The sequence below is a fragment of the Gouania willdenowi genome, chromosome 6, assembly GCF_900634775.1.
Source record: "Gouania willdenowi chromosome 6, fGouWil2.1, whole genome shotgun sequence".
Classification (NCBI taxonomy): Eukaryota; Metazoa; Chordata; class Actinopteri; order Blenniiformes; family Gobiesocidae; genus Gouania; species Gouania willdenowi.
The window spans coordinates 21,763,862-21,788,716 of NC_041049.1; the positions used below are offsets into that span (position 1 = coordinate 21,763,862).

The following is a 24,855-nucleotide window of genomic DNA, read 5'->3' on the forward strand; positions in this document are numbered from 1 at the left end:
ACTTTAGTTATAGCGCCCCCTGCTGGCGGACAAATATTTATTTTTATTTTTTTTTTTACATCAGAGGTAAGTGCAGGGGTCTGGACCAACCCTCCCATCTACGGTTTAACCTGCAGCACCACTTTTACCACAACGACTACAATAGGGATCCACAGCACATTGCAATGGCGCGGGCTCGGCCCCCTATTTACAATTGTTTTCCTCTGTAAGTCAATTGCAATTACATTCTCAATTACTAAAGTCCAATCACAAATACTGCACCTTTGATAAATAAGCTCCATAAAACGTAACATTCCTCGTTAGCATTTCTTATAACAGGTGAGTTTGACCCATGTTTTAAATCAGCTGTAAAATACACAAAAATATACATCTATAATCTAATTTGTTTGTTATTTCTTGGTTTTGTAAGGCTTCCTAGTCAATGAAAACATTGGTTTTTATATTTTGGTGTGGGCGTCTAAGACGTTTTTCTGTCAGTATAGATTTATATATATTTTTAATACTAGTAAAAAGGTGGTGGGAAAAGATGATCAGAAACATATTTCAATGAATGTTAACTATGTATGTGTGAGACATAGAACTGTAGCATGAGTCCAGGTTTTGAATTTAATTCAACTGTAAATTACAGGTTTTATGGATTTTTACATAGCATTTTTTTTTTAAACTTCATTACTATAACAGCAACAGACTTTAAATTACAATTAAAATTTTAATTGTGTCAAAATTGTAATTAATGATCAAGGATGTGATTATAATAATAATATAGTGATAAAACCTGTTTAAAAAAGAGACGCAGGACATCAGGAAGCAGCTAATTTATTTCACTACTCTCTGGGTTCATGTTCAAACATCACTTTGCACACATTCAGGCTGAGGGCGGAGTCAACAGGTCATCCACAGCCTCACCTTTCATCATTTGTTCCACTTACTGCTGATTGGCCATCCTGTGGATCCAATCAGGACCAAGATTACAATCACACTAATCAGACTCCAGACAGCCACTCCTTCAGTCAACGTGTGATCTGTTCATTTGTTAAGCAGGGAAACCACTGGGGAGACAGATGTGGCAGCAGCTGGCAGCCTGGGAGAGGCTCTCCAGTACACGAGCTGATGTTCACAGAGCGTCGCTAACCATTCCCAGCCCTACCACTCGATACAGTAGTTCCCAAGTCACATAATCTATGCAAAATAAAGGGCTCTTGCATTACAATTTTCTGACAGAGTTGTTCTTTTCTAACAAAATAGGAAAATCTATAGAAAAAATCTTCTGTCGATCAATAAAAGGTAAGATATCAAAAACAGAAAAGGCTGGCTCCATGTGGGCTTTCAGCTCCGGAGCCAGATTCCAGCAAGAAGAAGAAATTGCACTTGAGCAGCTGATTGGGTTCGAGGGCAGCAGGGCGTGTCATTTCTTGCGGGCGTGCTTGTATTTGTCCACGTAGGCCTTCACCAGGTTGGCCACCTTACTGGAGTTCACCTCCCCGCTCTTACTGTGACACACCTGAGGAGGAAACGGTCGCCACGGGTTACAAGCAACTCAAAACAGAAATCACACGGGCTCAAACCAACAGTGCACTCACTTATTGATGAGTTTGGTAATCATGATGTCATTGCTCACGGTGACCATCAGTGATGGTCAGTGACGCACACTGTGCCAGTCATGACACTAGATGAGAACCCACCACTAGTGGACTTACATGTTTGACTGATTTCAGAGGCTGTTTTTCTCCTTCAGATTCTGACTCTCTACCCCTCATTGTTGTTATTCTTCTTCGAGTACTCTCAAGTTTTTGCACTTTTTAAAAAGTAAAAGTCTTGTTTTATTGTTCTCATATTCAGTTTGAAACTAATCAAAATAAACAAAAATTTAACAGATACATTTAAAAATGTTTTTTGTATTTTCACTTTACAAAATATCGTATAGATCACGTGAACCCAATACTATGTAAAATATTGTAAACTCAGTGTATCGTCCTCTTAGCTTTGCATCAATTTCTACCAGTGTTAATTTTGACAAGAAATTTTAATTTTGTTTTAGTCTTTTGATTAAAATTCTTTTTAGTTTTAGTCAAGATTTGTCTTAATTTTAGTCTATTTTAAATGACTAAAATACCAAGCAATTTTAGTCTACTAAATCAAGAACAGATTTACTAGACATTTTTTTTACAGCTGGTGTAGGAAACAAACAAAACCTATTATAATTTATGTGTGTAAATGTAATATATAAAACACAAATATACCTTTATTTCAACACAACTATGTCTTTATTTCAATACAAAAGCAGTACTGAATAACACAAACTGTCAAGTTTGAAACGATATCTTTCTCCCATAACAATGCAAACTAAAATGTGCAATAAGTATTAATTTGCAACTCAATTTATACACAACAAATAATGCAAATGTCAAAAATCATAAACTCAAAAACTAAACAGAAAATAAGATAAAAACCTAAATAAATTGAATTTCACTCAAAACATAAATTTCAAATAGTTTTTAAATAGAATTTCAACCATTTAAATAGTACACAAAATGCCGTAAAATAGCCCGACAGGATGTAGACGCGTTTTGCACATACGTTGAAAAAATTCAGGTAGTAACAGGTTGAGCCAATGAGAGCCGAGCAGGACAAAATGTCATATCCACTGCAAAAAGCAGTATCAAAACAAACATGGCGACCGACACAAAGAAAACGTTCACAGCTGCACTCTGCTCTGTTTTAAAAGATCTGGATATATTGTTGAAACCAAAACAAGAAGAGGCTTTAAAACCGTAAGTCTGTACCGTACTACACGATGTTTGTGTCGGCTGGTTCCCTTTAGGGAAAAAGAACTACGTTTGTCACGCTATTGTCGTCAGGTCCGCTCATTGTATGATTGGTTGCTCTGCGCGTGTTAATCCCGCCCCGCTCAGCCACCAGAACTCAAACGAGCACTTCCAGACTAATCACCTGTAGATGAATAATACAAGATTAGGATGATTCCAGACTACATCTCTCCCGTCTTCTGAGTGGATTTTCGTCTCATCCTTTATTCGTTAACGATAATGTAGAGCAATTTAGTCATAGTTTTAGTCTCAATAAAAGACTTCTTTTTTAGTTTTCATTTCATTTTCTTCCGCAAAAAGGTGTTTTTTTTTTTTTTACAAAAATAATGACAAAAATATTTAGTAAAGGAAATTAACACTGACTCCAACCTTCTTTTAACACATTATATTTTATGTTTTGTAGAGTTTCTCTCCACACTTAATTTAATATCCATCCATTTTCTGACCTGCTTGTTTCTTTTTTCAGGATCGCAGGGATTTTATTTAATACCGTTTTTTTTTTGTTGTTTTTTTAAACTGATGACTACATACAACACAATAGCGGTGGGAACCTCTGAGTACCTTGCGATACGATACGCGATACAAAGCTCACGATAACGATGATCTCACAATATGACGATACTGCAATTATGGATACATAGGTCAGAAATCAATCTACGATAATCTATGATGAAGTGAAAAAATATAATTTTTATTTTATATCTCTTAAAGACAATAAATTAAAACGTGTCCTATGAACAGTGACACTATTTTAGTGCAACATTCCTGTAAATAAGTGTCAACATATCAATGTAAACAAATACGTATCTCCAATAGTGCTTTCTGTAAACAAAAAATAGGGTCTTTCTTACCAGTGACACCATTATAGTGCAATATTCCAGTAAACAATATATTGGTTCCTTCAACAAAAACTGACAAAATTTCTGTGAAGACCTACCTGCACATTTTAGTGAAAAAACAGAAAAGTTTTTGGGGAAAAAAATAAAAAATCGATACTTAGCACAAGCATATCAATAAACGATCGTACGGAAAAATGTCGCAATATATCACCGTATCGAGATATTGTCACACTCCTTCAACACAGGGTGTGTTGGAGCCACTTTTGACATGGTTGAAGCTGTTTTTATAACTTCTGTTGCACGTCACAGCCAAACTCTGTAGTCAGCCTCATTATTCCCATTCAGGACCAGCTGCTTCTGCACCACTGGAGTGAGAAAGACAAAGACTAAACGTCCAGAGAGGAGAGTCAGAGGACATTCTAGTGATTCTGAGAAATTCTGTGTGTGTGTCACTACTAGCCTAAGAAGGAGGTTAGATGGTGCTGCCCGTGTCCTCCTGAGGAGCAGTAGTTGCTGAGTAACAGCAGCTTGACAAAGACCAATGACAAATGTTACCTGACTAAGCCTCTAGTCATATACACACATTTAAATTCACTACGGGCACCCTTTAATTTTAATCTATATAACCTTCACCAACAAACAATTTCTCAGGCATTTAAATGTGGAACTAAACAAGCTTGCTCATTAAGTGTTTTATGACCTCAGAGTAAAATCCTCCACAAAATGCCAGCATTTTAAAATAAGTCATTACTAGTTTACAGAGCTCACAATGCCTTCTGTGGAGAGAAAGATTGGACTACATGAATGATATGTGGAACAATTCATAGACTAATTCACTTACTCAATACAATAATTAGTGTAAAATGTTAATATTGTGCATAAAGTCGTTTTGATGGGAGGTGGTTTACCTTCTCTACCGCTTTGCGGACAATCTCCTTGTACTCCTCCTTAGTGATTTCCTTCTTTTGGTAAAAAGGTTTGATGGCTGTCTTCACTTCGTTTATGGCCTTCTCTTGGATTTGCTGTTTCTGCAGCACAGACAGGACAGGGTGAGAAAAGCAGGGAGGATGTTTAGAGCACCAGGCTGAGAGGCTGACGCTACCTTCTCCTTCTTGGAGCTGTCGGGCTGAGCCTTGCTGTGCTGCCATGGCTGAGTGGTGGAGGAAGGCAGCACCTGGCTGGGAGCTGCACTCACTGCTGCAGCATTGACTGCTTTGGTCGGTGTCTGGAGGAGGCCAGGCTTAGCAAAACACGCCATGGCACTCGCCATCTGAAGCACAGGGGGGAGGACTCTAAGAACAGTGCTGAGTAGTGTACGTACACCAGTCTACATCCCAGTGAGCCCTACCTGTGTGGTTTGGCTGTTAGCTGGAGCCGCTGATGGAGACAGCAGCGTCTGGCTGCCCTGCTGCACAGGTGGAGGAGGTGGGGGTGGAGGTGGGAGGCCCTGTGCGCCCACAGCAGGCACCTGAAGCAGCGGCACAGCAGGGTGGAGGTGCAGAGGGACTGGGGGTGGCATGGCGAAGGCTGCAGCAGGCTGCAGGCTGATGGGCAGGGCCCCCTGAGGGGCCTGCATGGGGAAGTGATGAAGGACGCTCAGCTGGGGAGGATGAGGAGGAATCACATTCATCACTGGTACTGGGGCATTACCAGGGACTGCCAGGACAGGAGCTTCACTCTGAGGGGGGGGATCTGAGACAAAGCATAAGATCAGTACAGCATACAAACCTGTGAGATCCAGGAATATGAAACAGCTGCCGCACTAAGAAAGTTCACATTATTTTAGAAAATGTTAAAAATAAAAATCAGAAAACCAATATTATCAAACCAAGCCAACATTGAATGAAGTGTCTTCACTCCACATGTTTTTGTTGAACAGGCTGTGACTCATGGGAAGTGTCACGAGTTAATTTAGAAAGAAACAAATGCATCGTTCTGGATTATGATTTATGAATACTAGGGATATAACGATTCACTCAACTCCCGATACGATTTGATTCACGATGCTGGGTTCACTATACGATTCTCTCATGATTTATTTAACAAAATGGGAATGTAGACAAATATTCTTTTATTTTTTGGGGGGGAAAAAAAAAAATAGAAAATACTGTACTATTTTCCTTTTATATTTAATTGTCAAAAGAATCCCTTGATAAACTATTCAAAACGATAAAATTTAACTAAAAATAAATCCTGAACGAAATAAAGGAATAATACAAATGAAGAAGTTTATTAATTTAAATTCAGGTTCTATAGTAAACAATGCCAAACTACATAATAGTTATTTTTCTTTTTAAAAGTGCAACTGAAAATGTATTTTGTGCCTTAACAATTGGACTTTAAAAAAAAAACTAAAAACAAAACAGTCTGCACTGTATTTACGTCAGATATTTGTTTGGACCAGCAGAGGGCGCTGGTAACCCAGTGGTCTGTTGGCATGCAGATATCCTTGCAGTGAAGAAGAGATGCTATGCGCTAGCAGGCAGAGTTAATAGAAAAATCTGACTTTTACAAATATTCACGTAATATTACAGATATTCTTTCGGTGCTAAAGGGGTAAGGAATCATTTATGAACATGTTTAAAAGTAGATGGTGCCCAGAAAAAAAGTAGTAGCAGATTCCACCCACCACCTACACTTTTAGACGAGAAGAATATATAGCGCCTTCTGCTGTTTAAAAAAAGTACCGCGATTCAATTTTCAGAGCATCGATGTGAACCGTGGTACCTATGAATCGATTTTTAACTGCCTTACAATTAATCGTTACATCCCTAATGAATACAGCAACTGAACTTTAGGTGCACAGAGTGTGGTAAAGATGTTGAATGACTCATTGTGAACACAGTCATAGGGAGTGTCTCTCCATGTAAATATTTAGGTAAACAGTCAGATTAATCTGGTCCCTACAACTTCTTTTAATTGGTCTATATATACAGGGTTCCCACACTTGTTTCGCAATGATTTTTCAAAACTTTTCCAAAATATTTTATTAAGTTCACATCACTTAGTCTTGAACTGATAAGATCTATTCAACACCATTAGAACACAAAAACAGAGGTCTGACAGTGTGCCATGGCTAGAAGCAAAAATGTGACACAGGGAATGCAAGTTGTGTATCACTTATCATATAGCATCGAACTAAAGCACAACTGCCTTTGACACCCATTTTGCAATATTTTTTTTAATAACTACTAAGTGCTATCATGTTTAATTATAAGATTATAATTACTATAATTCAGAAAAAAATATTAATATTTCTAAAATAAAAAATCAAATGGTATATATGGATAATAGTAAAGGTTGGATGATTTTAAACATTAAAATAAAATGGGCTATCTTTCCAAAACATTTCCAAAGCAATTATTCCATGACTTTTCAAGACTGGAAACACGTTTTTTTCAAATTCCATAACCTTGCCAGGAGTTTCATGACCGTGGGGACCCTATCTTTAGATGTTTGGGCTGCATACTGGCAGCTGCTGGTTGAGAGTTTAAGGCAGCAGACAAGAGTAATTGGTTGTAGGTTTTCATCATTGGCCTGGTATTAATTCACAGTGGGAGACGGAGCAGGTGGAGAGCAAGGTTTTGTTTTTTAACGTTCATTTTTCTACAGACCTTTGTTGACTTGCAAATTTGTACATACATTTTACGTGACTTTTTATATTTACATTCTATATAATCAAAATGGTTTGTTAAACATGTCTGGTTTTTACAGTAAATAATTTTTGGGGTTTTACTCGGATTTCTTTTCTTTTGGTACTTTTAGGTCCAATGTGATAATAAAGTATGAAACGAGAAATTTACTATTTACACAGCTGAGGTCGTGCTAAAACAATGAACACAAACAAAGCAAGGTAAACAGTTTTCAAGGTAAAGTATAAAAGTAAAATAAAAAATAGTGAAGAAAAAAAAAACAGCCAGTTTTCACAGGGTTCATTTGAATGGATGTGACAGATGTTACGCGTGCATGTTACGTATATTACTGCATGCAGGAATGCATGCAGTAATATACTGCATGGAGTCACTGCATCTGTTGTAAACAGATGCAGTGACTCCACACGCCCGCACAGAAAAAGCTCCCCACATTACTTGCATAACACTCAACAGCTTTACCGTTCTATCACCATGGTTCTATTTTACAATGTTAATGACTGGTTCTGCATTTTGTTAACAAAGCACAATCCAGTACTATTTTAACAGGCATTTGTCAACTAATGCAATTTGTACAGTTCAGTGAGTCTGCCAAAGTATTTATATAAATACAACAATATATCAATCATAGAATCGTCTTTACAGAATTTTGTTTAGAGATTGGAATTCATTATACAACAGTTTGTTCTCACCAAGTAATTTGATTAGACGAGACATTCCATGAGTGCTGATAGAATATAACAGCACTGGGTATTTTTACAAACATATCACCCCACTGTACAGGCTTCTAATAACCGTTAATTAATCAGTTGTTGTTAACCATCTTAGATTGTAATAACTTTGCACTGCAAAGACAGACAAATTTCCACAACATTTGATCCAATGATGAATGGTCATCAGACTCAGAGGAAGTAAAGAGGCCTGGATACATCAGCTCAAACCAGGTGTGCTGAAATGACATCAACTGACCACCGACAAATAAAGATAACGCTGTAAGGTGTAAGTCTTACCTGAAAAAATCCAGCTAAACGTTCAGTTAGGAAATGTTTTTAGTGTTGCCTGGCAACAGCCTCGTCTCCCTTCCAGTAGCAAAACTATTTGTGTTGGCTTAGCAAAATGAACAAACCATAAGCTCTTGTCACTTAATACTGTAAACTAATAAAATGATGCGCTTGTAGAACTTTAGTATAAAATCTGTCATTTTTACAGAATGCAATTCACACTCCTGACCACCATGTGGCAAGTGAACATATTAATTGGCTATGCCAGGGGTCTGCAACCTGCGGCTCTGGAGCCTCATGTGGCTCTTTGAGTCTTTTGCAATGGCTCTCTGACGATTTAAAAAAATAAGAAGGGTACTGGTGATTAATGACATTAACTTCAAATAAAATGATGATAAAACAATTGGTTAACCTAAAAATGAGTAACTCTGCCACCGTCCTACTTCAACTCCTGTAACATCTACAGACCATTAACTTTCCTAACACCAGTGGCTAACCTTCAGTTTTAAATCTCTGGTCAGATAACTTAAATAACAAAAAAGACTATTCTGGAAGAAAATACAGACTTTATTTGTGTGGGGAAAAATGTATTTAACTGCTAACATACCGGCTTAATATGCATGCTTGATATGTTGTAAGAAATTAGCATGTGTTTGAGTTGATAATGTGTTATCAAATTCAAGTTGTTTTTGTAGCCCTTCAAATCCATTAACTCGTAAAATTATTCGATACTATTTTAACGGTATAGAATTTTATACGCTGTTATGTTTTCATGAGAAGGTTTTTTTTTCGGCTCCGGAAGGACTTTAATCCAGTCAAGATTAGGCAAAATGGCTCCTTAAAGAGTAAAGGTTGCAGACCCCTGGGCTATGCTGTAGGATCAGGTAACTCCTTGTTTTCCACACCACTTAGAGAAATGTTCCCCAATTTAAAAGTTTGACTTTAGTGGTACTTGTAATTCCAGCTTTCAGTGTGGCAGCAAAGTAAGGGTTCAACTTTCAGAAAAACATCAAAACAGCCATGAGACATTATCCGTCTGAAGCAAAAGACCTCATGAAAAGACACATAATTCAAGTTTTTACAAACAAGGAGAAAAGTGAAAAACTAGGGCTCGGTGAGACGGACAACCTTTCATATAGCCAAGGACAATTCTGGGTTAAATTTGCCGATTAAAATAATATTACATGCACAATATGTGCCACTTTTGGATTTCTCTCCTGTAAGGGACAGCACATGTGAGTACATTCTGTAATCTGGCTTGTTACGGGGAAGCAGCGACTCATAAAACGAGTATCTGAATAAATAATACGATATATTATATATACATTTTCTATTTTGCCAAAATAGGACTCTCAAAATATAGTATTTTGATTCTCCATAGATTGCCCAGGCCTATGAAAGACTGCATTCAGGCCAGAGCAGGTGAACTGTTCATATATTAAGAGCAATCCTTTAATTTCAAAACTTGAAGGGTAAAAATAGATTGACGGGGCTTTCATGACTCCCAGTCAAAATGACAACAAAAAAGTCTAGCACAAACTCTGTATTTAAAATATATTATGCGACAGGTTCTTTTTTTAAACCTTATTTTTAAGCACTTGAGAGCAGCCTGCTTAAAGTTCTATAGATCTTCGCCATGCATGAAGACAATGTTATTCTTTGAAAGCTCCCAATAATATAAAGTCAGATATGAACTCCTGTATTTAAAACATCTATAATAGTTGAAGGCGATTAGATACGGAGCTGGTAGACTAGACATTTACTGACCTGTTGCAGCTGCCTGTTGCTCTTCCTCTTGTCGGTTCCAGCTGCCTGGGCCTCCTCGCTCCCTCTTAGAGTAATAATCCTGAACGTCTGCCGGTAACTTCCTCCTGACGGCCCAGCTGGATGCCGAGGACCAGCCTGAGCGGTCCAGCTCTCCTGGCTCGGGCTCTTTCCTCCGCCCCCCTCCCCGGTTTTCGTTGAAGCGGCTATACGAGTCGTTCCCTGAATTGTTGCCTGTACCTGAGAAATTATTCCGGGGCTGCCAGCGGTTGTCAGTTGAGTCTTCCTGTTGATTATAAAAGCTACGATTTCCACCTGCAGCTCCTCGCGCCGCCCCCCAACCACGATCAAATCCCCCACGCGCCCCCCGCCCCTGTGGCTCTGCTCTGTTTCCGCCGCTGCTACGATGCTCCTCCCAGCGTGGGCCACCACCAGAGTCTCTGTTCCTGCTCTCAGCGTCTCCCCGAGTTTTTTCCGTTACCCAGTCAGGATTCTCTGACCAGCCCTGATCTGGAGAATTTTCATTAGGTCCACCGTTTTCAAAGCGTCCGGTGCCACCTGGAAACTTTCGCCCCTCCTCAACTGGCCTCCACCCACCTCTTCGCTCCTTTGGAGGGGATCGCTCTCTAGAAGCCGGTCGCTCTGGGCTGGGTCCTCTCCTGTGCAACCTTGTTCTGGATCGAGATCGGGATCGACTCCTAGACCTCCGCCTCCTCCTCTCGCGGCTCCGATCTCTTCTGGAATGATCCCGGTCTCCATCGCGTTCCCGATCTCTGCTGCGTGCTCGTGCGGTGCGAGAGGAGGGTGGGCTGCTGTTGCGTTCTCTGGAGCGGGAACGCGATCGCCTGGACTGCTCTCGTCTAGATTCCCTTTTGGGGGACCAGGTGGAGGTCGGGGAGTGAAAACGAGAGCGTCTCTGCTTGTTCCTCCTTTCCTCCTCACTTCTTTCTAATTCTTGTTTCACACACTCATTGTTTGTAGTTTTCTTTTCAGAAGCAGATGCCTGAGTGTCTGGTAGAGTTGGATAATCATTCTTAATCTCAAATTCTAGATTAGGACTCTCTCCGTGCTCACTCAATGGAGAGCCACAGTCCATGGGGATGATGCTTGTATCATCCTTAGATGTACTATACTCATCGGTTCCATCAACTGCAAGCTCCACTTCAGAGAGTTCCTCTGACTGAGGAATATCTTTGACTTCTACTGAGGCTTTTGATTCCAACTCTGCAACATTTGGTGTAGATTTTATAGTGGCGGAACAATCTGGAATTATCAGGTCCTGACATGTCTCAGCAGCAAGCTCCTTAGTCATTTCTTGATTGCAATTATCTTCTGACACTCCGCAAACCAATATATTATCATTTTTCTGAGATGGCTGTTCCTCTTCAGATGAACACACGGTTGTATTTCTCTCTTCATCCTTTTCTTCTAAGGACATGGGGCTGCTGGCCTCCTCTTCCTCCTCCTCCTCGTTCTTACTCGGGGCTACATCAGGAGATAAGCCAGGACTAAGAGTTGAGTCTGGAGGACATGTGATATCCTCGTCACTTTCATCAACCTTCTCTTCTTTATTGAAGTAATTAAATTCTTCCTCTTCCTCCGTCAGTTCCTGCTCCACCTCAGGGGTCGATGTGTCAGCCCATCCTTGCGCGTCAGCACAGTTTAAACCTTCATGGCTTTCTGTGGGGGAACTCTCAAGGTTAGACGGCTGTTGTGTGTTGTCTACTTCCTGCTCTTCCAGATCAGTCGTCTCTTCTTCCTTGTCAGTCCTATCGTTATCTTTCTCCTCTGGCTCCTCCTCCTCCTCCTCATCGCTTGCTACTGGGCTGTTGACAACTTCAGGTGATTTTTTTTTCTTGGGTGCAGCTTTCCGCTTCCCGTTGGCTTTCCGATTTGTTGGCTGCTTCCCCTTCCTTCTAGCTGGGACCTGGGAGGTCTTACCCAGTTTGGCTGACTGACTGGTGGAAGAGTCAGAGTCAGACACGCCCGCCTGTGGAGGCGATGCATTGTCGGATGTGGAGGCTTCCTCTTGGCTTTTACTGTGGCGTCCGGATCTTCTTGCTGGAAGAGGTGCTGGATCTTTGGTGGAAGCTTTGGAGGTGGACCTTCTGCCTCCTCTCTTCTCTCCGCCTTTAGCACAAGTGATGGCACAGACGACTCCCTGAAATGCTAAAGAAGAGGAACAATCTATTAACATGCATTAATGCAAATAAAAACTATTGAACTATGTGCACATTGGAGCACACAGGCAAAGATAGGACTTACCAAAGTGGCTCGGGGCAATTGAGGAAGTGGAGATAAAAGGAGAGGAGACGAGTGTGAACGAAGGCGGACTGTGGTTCCAAGTTGTTTCAGGGAAATTAAGTCTGTGCAAAACAGACACAAAAAGTATCTGTGTAAGCCATCAACAACACATATTTTACACATTACCCATCTCGGCTCTTAAAACACCACCGTTCTCAAGCTCTGCTAGCCATTAAAGCAACAACATTGTATTCTTCTGGATAATTTAATAACAGCAACAACAACCACCCTATGATTTACATTGTTGCAGCAGCTTAAATTATTTGTGTTTGTTGAACCTTCAAGTAATGCACATGTTGATATCACAATGTTACACACTGATCCGTTAAAAGCACAACAGTGATAGATGGTTGCACTAAAACTCTAAATTATCACATTGACCAACACACCTAACAACCGGAAATTTTCAAATTCTGACTATAAACTAACTTAAAAAAAAAAAAAAAAAAAAAAAAAAAGAATGTGTGACGCATCAGGTCACAACATGCAGAACACAATCAAAGTTTCCCCCATGATTATTACTCAGTTTAAAATCATAACCCAGACTGTATTAGAAACTATCATCCAGTTGCACATGTGGTTTAGAGCCTCCTTACCCTGATGTGCCACTGGCGGTGATGGGAGCAGCAGGGGAGAGCCAAGGAGCATGGAGCACCTGTGGTTTGCACGGCTTAAATAAAGTGTCATATGTGAGGTCCCTAGACACCCAAACAGGATCTACACTGCAGGACGAAGAAAACAGGACACCAGTCACATTTATAGAACATTGAGCAGCAGATTTTAAAAGCAACAGCAGGGGAGGGAGATGATAACAACAGAGGGTCTGGATGGTCAACATTAGGAGTATAACCTACACGTCCTCTGCAGCAGCACTTAAAGATACACAGGGAGGCGGTGACCAACTACACTCTGCTCCTCTCACCTGGACCAAACAAACCAGACCAAACAAATCACTGTCATACTGACGCTGAATCAATGTGGAACAGTGTAAACAGACAAGATGCATACACACACCTTTTTTCTGCTAAGTGAAGACTGGTCCTCATCGTTACCTAAAGAAAGCATATCAGACTGTCAGCAGATCAGACATATTGCTAAACACAGAGGGTTTGAAACGTACATTTTCTCACTAGGCCTTTAGATTTAGCTTCCACTGTCCTCTCCACCTTCTGCCGCCTTGGTCTTCTAATGGGCTCCTTTCTGAAAGAAGCAGCTCATTAATAAGTACTTCCTTAATCGACTTAGCAGTAAACATATGTGGGTAAACTCACTGGAGACAAGCTTTCTGCTCAGGATTTCTGCAGCAGCAGCTCTTTGATTCAGGTTGAATTCGATGCTTCTTTAAGGGAACCTGAAAACATGAGGGGAAAAACACAAGTCTAGAACCACAGGTACAACCATATATTTTTAATTACAGGATTTACATTTGAAACTGTTGTTCTTTCATTTTTGTACATTTACAAGAGAATCGAAGTGAAGCTATGAATAATGTTTAAGGAGGAAACACTTTAGTCATCTTCTCCATTGTTTTTCTGGCAGATTTGATAAATATACAGTATATGTAGTATAATATATTTATTGTTATCCAATATATACCTATGTCATACGATGTTGAAGGCAATCTTAATAACTGCTGTAATAATTGCAATTAACCAATCAAGTAAAATTGCAACAACTGTATGTTAACGAAAAACAGCTGCAGGAGGAAAACTGACCTGCAAACAGCGTAAATTCCCGTCCCATCTGTAAACATTATGAAAAGGTTTTCTGTCCACCGGGCAGGAGGGAGACATCTGTAACTTCAAAGTGAAAAAATAACAGAAACAGCATCAGTACACTGACATGAACCCCATGCACAATTCTTAATGGGTTCTGTGTTTTCTACTGTTAGTTTCATAGAGCCTCCCATTTTCAGTCATCATGGAAAACGGACAGAAATCACAGAATTTACTTCCTGAAATGGCAATAATTTTTTATTTAATCCCCATTTGCTTTTATTTTTATTATTAATTAGATAAAATCATGTAGAATTTGAAATGTTACACAGAAGACACCCTCCTGTGTATGTCTTGAGACAATATCGGACATTTACACACTATTTTCTGTCTCTGGTTGAATGCTTGGCAAAAACATGAAAATGTCAATAATAGTAGATTAGATTAATAGTTTAATAAATAATAGCCTGGGAAGCTCTACTGCACGTAGTGGGGCGATAGCGAACGTATGGCTCACCTCAGCCCAAGTTAGGAGGCATCTAAGGCAGAACACATGGCAGCAGCTGTCGGGAATGGCCAAGTCACTTCCAGCCAGGACGCCTAGACAGATTGGACACCTCTCCGCCTCCTCTGCATCGGCTGCATCGGACGAGCCCTGGCTGCCTAAAACAAAAAACAAACTTTTCATATCTAACTTTATTCATGCCTAGCAGAATGATGAAAAACCAGTTTCAGGTATGCGATATCATAAAAAAATCTCACCACTTCCTGCTCCTGTCATATCGGGCCTGACAGAGTCCTGATCACTGCTATAACACAGGGAGAGAAACACATGAGCCCTAATGTGAGCCATCAATCACAATTTAATGTAGAAAACTATCCCAGCATCAAACCTTTGCACCGAGTGTGGGTGGAGTTACAGTATATTATGGCAGCAGCTTCTCTATTAAAAACACTATTTGATATAGATCATTTGTGCCTGACTGGGTACATCGATATGTTCAGAATGTGTATGTCATTAATCTTCTGCAAAATCATTTACATTAACAAAGATGTTCTAGGAATCCAATGTAAAAAAAAATTCCTGATAGGAAGTGAAGTGTTGCACTGGAGGTAAAGCTCAAGTATCTTGAGGAACAATTATTTGTGGCTTTTCTTTGGACTCTGCAACAACTTCTATTTATACTGATTAGTCAATTTTGGTTTCACGGGATAAACATAACACTTTAAAGAGGTCAAGAGACAAAAAAAATTAATTATTTATTATCAAATTTATTATAAGATTCACACAGCTAATAGAATACGAGATTACAAGTTTAATTAACAGACGCTTTTATCCAAAAAGAAGTACAACACGAGAAGTCAGGGTTAAGGGATTTGCTCAACATCAGACTGTGATAGTCCAGGTTTGATTCAAACCCGTGACCCTGCGAAGCCTGCTTAAAGCTGCAATATGTAATTTTTTGGGGGGTTTTATTTGGTCAAATATCCATAATCATCTTATTATATTGTATTACATATTGTAAACCAAAGTGTTTTGAGTGGACAGTGAATCTCTTCTCCTTCTCCTATAAATTACCTTTAGATATACAGGAACGTGATGCAGGACTTCAGCCAATCAGAGATCTTTCTGCCAACAGGGCCATCCCATGAGCTGTTTTAAGCATTACTATTGGCTGCTCGTCAAAAGTCAATGCATGTTCTCGATCTGAGAGTAGGGACAGTCCCATGGCATTATATTCAAGCAGAAGTCTCTAACATGGCTTTTGGCACAGCGGTTGCACGGCAAATCAGGAGAAAAAGGGAAGACCGCAGTGGAGAAGCAACAGAATAAAGGCACAAACGTGTTTAAGAGGAATGGCGGACTCTGCGGTTTCTCTGACTCTGTATGCGGCGGACTGCGTGCACTCCGCTTTCAGTCTGTGTGTAGTCTGCCCTAAGTCAGAGAGAGAGTGATAATAGAGGAAAGAACAGACCCAATTTATTTGCTGTGTGGACGGAGTCTGTCTGCTCCGATCAGCTGGGCTTGGCTCCAGCTTCTTGTGTGTGGAGCGGCGCTGAGGCTCTGACTGTCCTCGCAACTCATATTAACACATTAAGCTTGGGATCAAATGAAGTGTTGGTTAAGACTGACTAAAGTCAAAACAGAAAGGTCAGTGCAGAGAGCAACAGAGGAGAGCGGAGAAGAGAAATACCGTTGCAAACACACGCAGAACCAGAGCCATGGCTCTGGTTCCATGTCATACTCAATGACTGCTGTGAAGCAAGGAAGTTAACCCTGAAGCTGAGGATAACTTCAACTACAAGAGAGTTGGAGATGAAGCTGTGGAGGCAGAACACACTGGAACTACATGAAACCTCCATCAGCATTAGCATTAGGAGCAAACACATTTTTCCAACCTGCTATTGCTTATAGTCCATATTTACAGATGCACAGCGGAGGTGGGGCGCCCACACCCGTATGCTTCTGTGTCCACCACCGCACATGCACACACACACCTTTCAGTAGACAGGGAAAGAAGTACAGTGCTCCAACCGAGAGACATTTTTGCTGTTTACGCACAGGTTTTCACCTTTGTACACGAGTGGAATAAAGCGGTCACGTAAAGCAAACAACTCTGCGGTGTAAATGAGACGATAAAACAATGTAATGTGAGCATCTACAGAAAGTTCCATCACGACAATGACGTCATTGTCAGCGAATTAAGACATTACAGCCAATCACATTAATTGCCTAAAATGCAAAAAAAACGGCCGATCCGATATAGCATCAGATCAGATCGGTGAAACGCGTAATTATCACGTCAACTTGCTGCTGAGAGTTAAACAGGTTGGTTGTGCCCCAAATGCCTACGCACACATGGGGCAACAACTGTATGAGATCCATCCTGTGTGAGAGAGTCTCAGAGGAAAAGCAAAGAGGAGGGGGGGTGAGAGAAAGACCAACATATGGATGATGATCCATGTTTTGTTTCTACCTTCATGGTCTCAGCCAATAGTAACTGGAGTAGAGAGGCAGTTCTTAGGGTTAACAGACCCCAGAGCAGCTCAACATGTTGCTTTTTCCTGAATAAAAACAAGTAAAAAAAGATAGAGATAAATCCTGTCCTTGTTCAACAGCGCTGCAGGTGTTTGATTTAAAGAATTCTAACATTCTGTTATTAAGTGCAAAACTAAAGCCATGAAAAAACATATCTGTGTGACTGTCTATGTCTGATAGTCTGTGATTGCAGGCCCTGTGCCTGTAGGATTGCAGTATTATAAAACCTTCCTATTATACTTAATGAAAAATGTATTGTAATGGAATTATGTCCTAGAACTAGAACAGCTGTGACTGTTGTTCATGCGCGACGGCGCCAGTGTCAAAGAGCAAGCGCCCCCCTTTGGAGGTGCTCCACGTACGTCAAGCCACGGTGTAGGGGTCTGTGTTGACACATGACACAGAAACAAAAATCTCACGTCTCACGAGTGTACATTTTATTGTTTTCATTTCACTTTAGTTATGTTGAGATACGTTCACACCGCCGACACGTTGGCTCGTATCCAGATGCCGTGCGCTCACAACATCCTGTTTTGGCCATGTTGTTTCGGTGAATAAATTGTTACACGAGTGCTTTGTTACAACATGGATTGTTGCATGGTTCTATCTAAACAGGTTTTAGTGTCAGATGTGTATGCAGGGTCCTCACCCTTTATCTAATACCACGTATTTGTTCTATTGTGGATCTGTTAGTTACCTTGATGAAGGTCCTCTGACTGAAACCTTGATTACGAAATGTTACTTTTGGCTCAGTGAGTGCAGTGATTCTACTCCTAAATAATATCAAATGTTATTGTTTACTGTTGAACTTTTGGTTTTGTTTGACCTCAATATGGATCTAAATGCACCGTTTAGTGAATCACTGTAGTTATTTAAGAAATGTTGCGTCATGCCTATTTAAAAGGTCATTTGAGTTTATTTTTGGTTGATTCTTCTGTCTTTTTGTGGAATAAATACAAAAAACAAATACTGCAAAACGTGTTTCTCTTACATATTCATTCGATTAAAAATGGATACATTAATCGGTTACTATAATAATAATTCACTGGAATCCTACATCAGATATCTGTTTTTTTAGAACCCCAATATTGGTTACTATTGGCCCTAAAAATCCCTGATTGGTCAGGCTCTATTAGTTTGTAGACAGTGTTACTGCACTTGAATTAGATGTTTTTTGTTAAGAATACAAACACTACTTTCAAATATACGATTAGCATTAAGCCTACAAAAGTGAAGAAACATAACAAAATAATAATAATTGCGAACAGAATTTGATTTATTTACTTTAGCGAAATATGCAGATAAGATAATCTGTATTGATGTCTATGTTGAAAAACATAAACAAGTGTGTGTATTGAATAAAAAACAATCTCAGTTTAGATCAGTTTTATATTACTTAACTTTTTAGTAATAACCTAATAAATCTTAGATTAACATATTGGAGAATATAACTTCTATATCTAAACATGGTTGTGGATTTCCAGTGATTACTAAAGCGATCCTTTAACAACAAGCCATGAGCTTTTGGATGCAGCTCCAGCTTTAAGGATTACTTTGGTAGATTTGTCACCGACTCATTACTACTCGAATGATAATTATAGCCCTGAACAGCATGACATGTTGATAAAAACGTACAGTATACACGCACAGTGGATTGCATGTATAATAAGGAGGTTATAGTGCTGTTATGTAGTGTATATATGAGCTTGCTGCAGCTTGCACGGCCTGCTTCAGACCTCAGATTAGCACCAACTTGGTTACCCAGTGCCAACACGGCGATGACACCAGGTTTGTTATTGGTTATCCGGCCTTCTGCTGTACTACACAAACCCAACAGTTCACTAACTAATTTGTTGCAAGTATCAGAACTTCACACTTATTGCAATAAAGCTTGTTATGTGCGCCATTGGCAGCACCGAAGGTCATGAGTTGTGGCTAGCCGTGTAGCAACAAGCGAAGTTAGCAGGAAGCTAGTAGCCACAGCTTTGAACAACAACACCTGCTTACGTCGCTTCTGGCCTGATTAGCCGCTCGTAGCTCCGCTTAGCTAGCGCAGAGTGTCGGTTCTCACCTCTGAGAGCTCCGCAGCTGCTTCGGACCGCGTTAAGCGCCCTTATCGACCCAAATCCAGCTGCGAAGCGTTGACGAACGACGCTATCCGTGAATAGTTTGTGATTAAAACCGGAGCGGAGCTTTCCCAAAGTCTCAGCCACATGTCTCACGCTGTGAGCGGCTGCAGGTAGCGCCCTCTGTCGGTACCGCCAGGTACTACAGCACAGCGGGGATTTATCATTATCAGTAGGACAGTCTGTCTCAACTCCATCATTAACCTAATTTCACTAGTTTTTAACAATTTATAAACCGATAGGTTTCTATTTGTCTTAGTTTTAATCGAGAGGGATTGGAGCGACAAGGGCTGAATGTAACAGGGGTGTCAAATAGGGCTGGGTGATTTTGCCTAAAAACAAAATCTCCGATTTTTTAAAGAAAAATTCGAGTTTCCATTCGATTTTCGATTTATTTTATTTTTTTTTTAAAAGCACTTAAAAATATTGCATACATCAGATATATTGTCAAAAGTGCAACTTCATTTTTGTGATTGTTCTCAAGAGGTAAAATGCATAAAACAATCCCAAATGACAATTTCAAGCTTTAACCCAGGTTTAAGCAAAAGAGTAACAGCGCACAGTAGCTTACATTTTCTGATTAAGAAATCAGATAACTACATATTCTATAACATTACAATTAAATAAAATAATGAACTATTTCCTTAGCATCTCAGCATAATGTGAATAAAATGTTTTACATGTCTGTGGCGCACATATAGATACTCAAAGGGTAAACACATGTAAACAAAGAGGGGGCTGGCTCACATCGGAACGCAAAAAAGTCTGAAAAAGCTGTGGTGGGAAAAAAAAAAAAAAAAAATTAAGCTCGAATTTGCAAAATAAAAATCGTTTTCATCTACAAATTCGATTAATTGATTAAATCAGTTTTTTGCCCAGCCCGCGTGTCAAACTCTTTTTCCTTGAAATTTTGTGCCAATTTCTTTTATTTAATTTTGGTACATTTTGTGGATTCATTTGAAGGAAAATGCAAGATTCTGAAAAAAAAAAACTATCATTTGGTGATATAAGCAATATATTGTGAACTTTCATTGAATTTGTATATATGGAGGTGCTGAAATATCTACAACTGAATTATTTATGATTTTATTTTTTATTTTAAATTCCTGCAGGCGGTAACGGGAGCTTTAAAGGTCCAGATTTGGCCCCCTAACCTTGAGTTTGAGACATTCTCTACATCAGTGGTGTCAAACTCAAGGCCTAAGGCAGGGTTTTGGTTTAAATAATAATTACAGAGAAAACATGAATAAAAATCATCACTACATACTTTAGTTCCTCTAAAGTTAAACACATAAAATAAATTATTTTAGCTGCTATATAAGGAAGCTTGCAATCTTTCTATACTCATTATACAGGATCATAGTGTTTTCAGACTACAAATTGTTCAGCCTAATTTTCTTTTTTTTTTTAAACTTTGCAATTTGTCACCAATCTTCACATTGAAACTTCTACAAATTGCAAATCTTAAGAAAAATAATGCAAATCTTAGACATGAACATTACTGCTTTGTTTTTTTTATGTGAATTCCAAATAATGTTTACACATTAAAGAGTGAAATAGTATTGATCCAATTGTGCTTCATTTCCTTTCAAAGAATTCTGTATTTTTATGGTTCGGCTCATCTGACATAAAACTGGGCTCAGAATCAGAATCAGAAATGTTTTAAAAGCCATGTACAGTTTTAAGGACAGTACAAGGAATTTGTCTTGGTAGTTGGTGCACAAAACAAACAAAAAAAGCAAAGAACCCAGCAACAATAATAATAATAAATATAAAGAATGGATAATAAAGGATAGAGAATAAAGGACAAATAAGATAAATATAAATGTGTAGAGGTGTATACACCTCTAATCTAAACATGTAATATATTTAACTTTAGTTTGAAAGTTTAAACTAAACCTTTGTTTTATCCCTGAACAAAAAAAAGAAAATGTTCTTTTGAACTAGCTTGACATGAAAGGAGCTTTCAAATCATTACCAACAAATATCAAAGAAAACCAATTCAGTACACATCGTGAAACTTACCAGTAAAGATGTAAAGTCGAGTGCTGGGAGAAACTTATTTCTGTTTGAGGAAAAGTGAACAGAAACACCAGAGCCAAATGTTCAGTGTTTTATTTAAAAACTATAAACAGTCACCAAAGTAAATAAAGCCAATCTCTAACAGACTGTTAGGTCTATGTATAGTCACACATCCTGCAGACAGCGCAGAAACGAGGATGGGTTTTTTTTTGAAAGGGGGGGGGGGGGGTCGCCTCGGTCAGATGATGAAACGACCGGCAGTTCAAATGTTACACAACACACCGTAGAGAGGACAGTCTGAGGACGTGAGCCGGAATGTGGCATGGTATTAAAAATGAAAAAAAAAAAAAAAAAAAGTACAATAAAACTCCACACTATATTAAGATAGAAAAAAGTAGTGAAGAAAATATCATACCTGCACATAAAGCAAAGAACACAGGAGAAAACCTGTATAAAAACTCCATGTATTTAAAACAATTTACAGATACAAAAAAATTTTGGTACGTGCAACAATGCTCGTACGATGACAAAACGCTTACAGTGGATAAATGTCACTTGTGTGTGTGTGTGTGTGCGCGCGCGCGCGCGTGTGTGTTGAGGGTAGAGGATGTGCGAGGGGAAGGGAAGAGAATACCTTCAATATTTTTTTCTTCTACAAAATGACATGAGATATATTATTCCATACTCTTTCAGCCAGCAAAATGAGTTCTACAAGGTATTATAATACAAAAAATGTCACAGTTCCACAAAAAACTGTTTTTCCCCCTCCCTAAGCTTTACAGCATCAGTACCTTTGCAGAATTATTTACACGTTTTTAAGTACATTCATCCACTGCTGAGTATAGAATCACATTAGATACAAGTGACCAGGGATCATAAAAAAGCAAAAAAAACAAAACAAAAAAAAGACTACTTTATTCAATCCTGCCAAAGTAATGCTTCTATTACTCCACAGAGCAAGGTCTCCAGTGGCTGCATCGGCATGAAAGAGGATCTTCTTTATATATATATTCACAACATATTTACAAGATTTCTTTTTATTAATTGTAATGGTATTCCTTTCAATAATAAATAAGTGAAAATATATTGACTCAAGTAAGAAAACCAAGCTACCAAAATTTTTAAAGAAACAAAAAAAACAGATTCTCCGCGTCAGCCGAGTCGTCCTCAACTCAACCCTGTGGGACACCTTCAGTAGCCCCGCCCCACTTACCCGTTTCCCCACCCACTTGTACACTTCAGTCAACTGCCACTCATGTCAACGCACACATTGATTCGTGGGACTAAGAAAGAAACAACCAAGACAACAAAGACAAAAATAATGTGCTCGTGTTCAGGGTTTCTACGACGAAGTCCCTTATGGAAGCCGTCTCAAAGAGCTCCCCCTGGTGGGCAGCTGGTGGAAGACCCCATGGCAGATTCCCCCTCCTCCTTCCCTCCTGTGTGTGTTGACGGAGAAGGTGGGTGATGGATGGGAGTGGGATTGGGTTGGTGGGCCTTCTTTAAAGTAGCCAACACCTCCCGTTAGCTCCGCCTTCCGACCTGCTACAGCTCACCGCGACAGGCCGTGGTTTGTAGAAGCTGTCCTGTGGGCGTTAAGCCTGGAGCGAGCGCGTCAGTTCGTAAAGGCATTTGGCAAGTGTGGTGGAAACCTCCATGTTACTAAGTGCCAGCACAGAAAGGTGCGCCTCATGTTTCTTTACCAACCTGAGGGAGGGAGAACACAAAGAGTATGTTAGCAGAGCTAAAGCCCAACAAGTCCTAATCTATTGTTGACATTTTAGAGAAAGGAGCAGACACGCACCGCAGCGGACCCGGTGGAAATTAACACATTGACTAGTGGAAACCTATTAGCTATGGTGGCGCGGTGGAGATGTAATGTAGCGGAGTCGCATCCAGTGGAAATTGGGGGTTACAGTTTTTTTATTTCGCAAAATAAAAGCAATATTTCTAAAGTTTCAATAAAAAGGTTGTTTTGGGCAGGAGCCTCATCATAAGTCCTGTGAAATCTCATCCCGTGAGACTTGGCAGCAGGAAGATGGGCGCTCCAAACCTCCGTATAACACTCAGCATTCCGTTGTTTTTTGCTTTCTAATTTGGCAGTAAAATTTTAAGTATAATGCTAAGAAATGCCCCGGTCTCGTTTCCTCAGAGAGAAGTGATCATGTGACCAGGTACATCATGTTCTGTGAAGGGTACTTTGAGAAAAAGTGTTTCCATGGCACTTTTGCGATACATTCCAATATCAAAACGTCTCAAATTCTGCATTGCAAAAAAACATTTTAGTGATATTTGAGTGTTTTTCTTTTTTTTTTAATTCAGACGTTTCAATTACCAGTTTTTATTGTGTTATTGAGATTTTGCGCAATTTCAAAGGTAATGGAAAAGTAGCTACTGTTGACTTATTTGAATTTGCAGTTTTAGAGTTTATGAAGCATCTGTGAGTGTGTGTTGTATAACTAAGTTACATTGGACAGAGATGGAAAAGAAACAACATTGACTGCGATAACTGGTCATTTTTGTCCACTGAAAAGTTTCATTATCCAACTAGACTCAGCCTAAATAAAAAAAAAAAGGCTGGACCACAAAAACTATGTATCAACACATGAAATTAAGAAAATAAAATATGCTCGGAATGATTTATATAACCAGAACTAATTTCCTCACCCGTCCTAGAGCTTCACATTTTCCGTTACAAATATACACAAGTGCTGTTTCAAAGTTTAACAATTGCCGAATCAATCAACACTTTTCCCTTTCATCAACATTACTGTTAAGATGACTGCGTGGGCTTTTGAATGTCCAAAAATCATACCAAACATGCTAAAAAGGGCTAATAAAGTTAACTACTGATATTAAACATTTTAATGCTTTAGAGAAGATGGTTACACTGAAATCACGTGAGATTACGTCACAAGACCAACATTAGCCACCTTGCTACACACTCAGCCATTAGTTTAACGGAATACTATGATGAAAATGTGTGGTATGGTCCCAAAACGTAATTTATGAAACCAACCAGATAATCACCCTCACGTTGACCACTTAATCCCACACAGCTGTGTGGGGTTTAATGACCAGGTAAAAGAAAGACAAAGACAAAAGAAAAACAAAAACAGGTCGGATTGCTTAAATATATTTTTTCCATCTGTTTTGAAATTCAGAGACCCTGAACGCCTTAGTAGATGATTTTGAGGGGGAGTGACAGGATGTTAAAATGAGCCAATCAGATGTCTTTGTGTTACCAATACCAGGTAAACTTTATTAGTTTACATAACCATTTTGAATTTATTTGACTGGAAACTGAAAAAGACAAAACTTCATCAGTAATTGATGTTTGCGATCAGATCAAACAGGTCTACAGACACTGATGTGTTTGAGAAGCTCTCGTTAATCTCATCTTCGTTGGGAGGATAATGAACATTTGTCTGTGTTTTATGCTCCTGATTCAATCATTTGCAAAATGTTTCACTTCTTACTTAAAACAAATATTTTCATCGCAGACAAATTGCCTAAAAACATCTGCAGAGTAAATATCTTATACATGGTCCCAGTAAAAACTCAACTTT

At 39.3% G+C, this 24,855-nt stretch overlaps 2 protein-coding genes across 9 annotated transcripts in view; both read right to left on the reverse strand.

The window, feature by feature from the left end:
- Positions 1 to 800: 800 nt before the first annotated feature.
- On the reverse strand, positions 801 to 19,387 carry scaf11 (SR-related CTD-associated factor 11). 6 transcript variants are annotated; one of them, XM_028449564.1, is made up of 16 exons: positions 19,210 to 19,387; positions 15,678 to 15,806; positions 14,861 to 14,907; positions 14,616 to 14,761; positions 14,099 to 14,182; positions 13,655 to 13,734; positions 13,504 to 13,583; positions 13,398 to 13,435; positions 13,238 to 13,305; positions 12,980 to 13,105; positions 12,345 to 12,445; positions 10,083 to 12,248; positions 5,013 to 5,356; positions 4,767 to 4,934; positions 4,573 to 4,692; positions 801 to 1,501 (listed from the first exon to the last, which is right to left on the reverse strand). In XM_028449564.1, the coding sequence occupies exons 3-16, from the start codon at positions 14,877 to 14,879 to the stop codon at positions 1,406 to 1,408; spliced, it is 3,636 nt and encodes a 1,211-aa protein (XP_028305365.1). In that variant the 5' UTR covers positions 14,880 to 14,907; positions 15,678 to 15,806; positions 19,210 to 19,387; the 3' UTR covers positions 801 to 1,405. The 6 variants fall into 6 exon arrangements, with proteins under 6 accessions (XP_028305365.1, XP_028305366.1, XP_028305364.1 ...); XM_028449565.1 differs by lacking the exon at positions 15,678 to 15,806 and having other exon boundaries at positions 14,099 to 14,176; XM_028449563.1 differs by lacking the exon at positions 15,678 to 15,806.
- A 1,975-nt stretch (positions 19,388 to 21,362) lies between these two features.
- Positions 21,363 to 24,855, reverse strand: part of arid2 (AT-rich interactive domain 2) — a 47,888-nt gene continuing 44,395 nt past the window's right edge. For all 3 annotated transcript variants that reach the window (XM_028451318.1, XM_028451319.1, XM_028451317.1), the window contains one exon: positions 21,363 to 22,993. In XM_028451318.1, the coding sequence (XP_028307119.1) occupies positions 22,882 to 22,993 (112 nt within the window). In that variant the 3' untranslated portion in view covers positions 21,363 to 22,881. The remainder of the gene's footprint in view (positions 22,994 to 24,855) is intronic.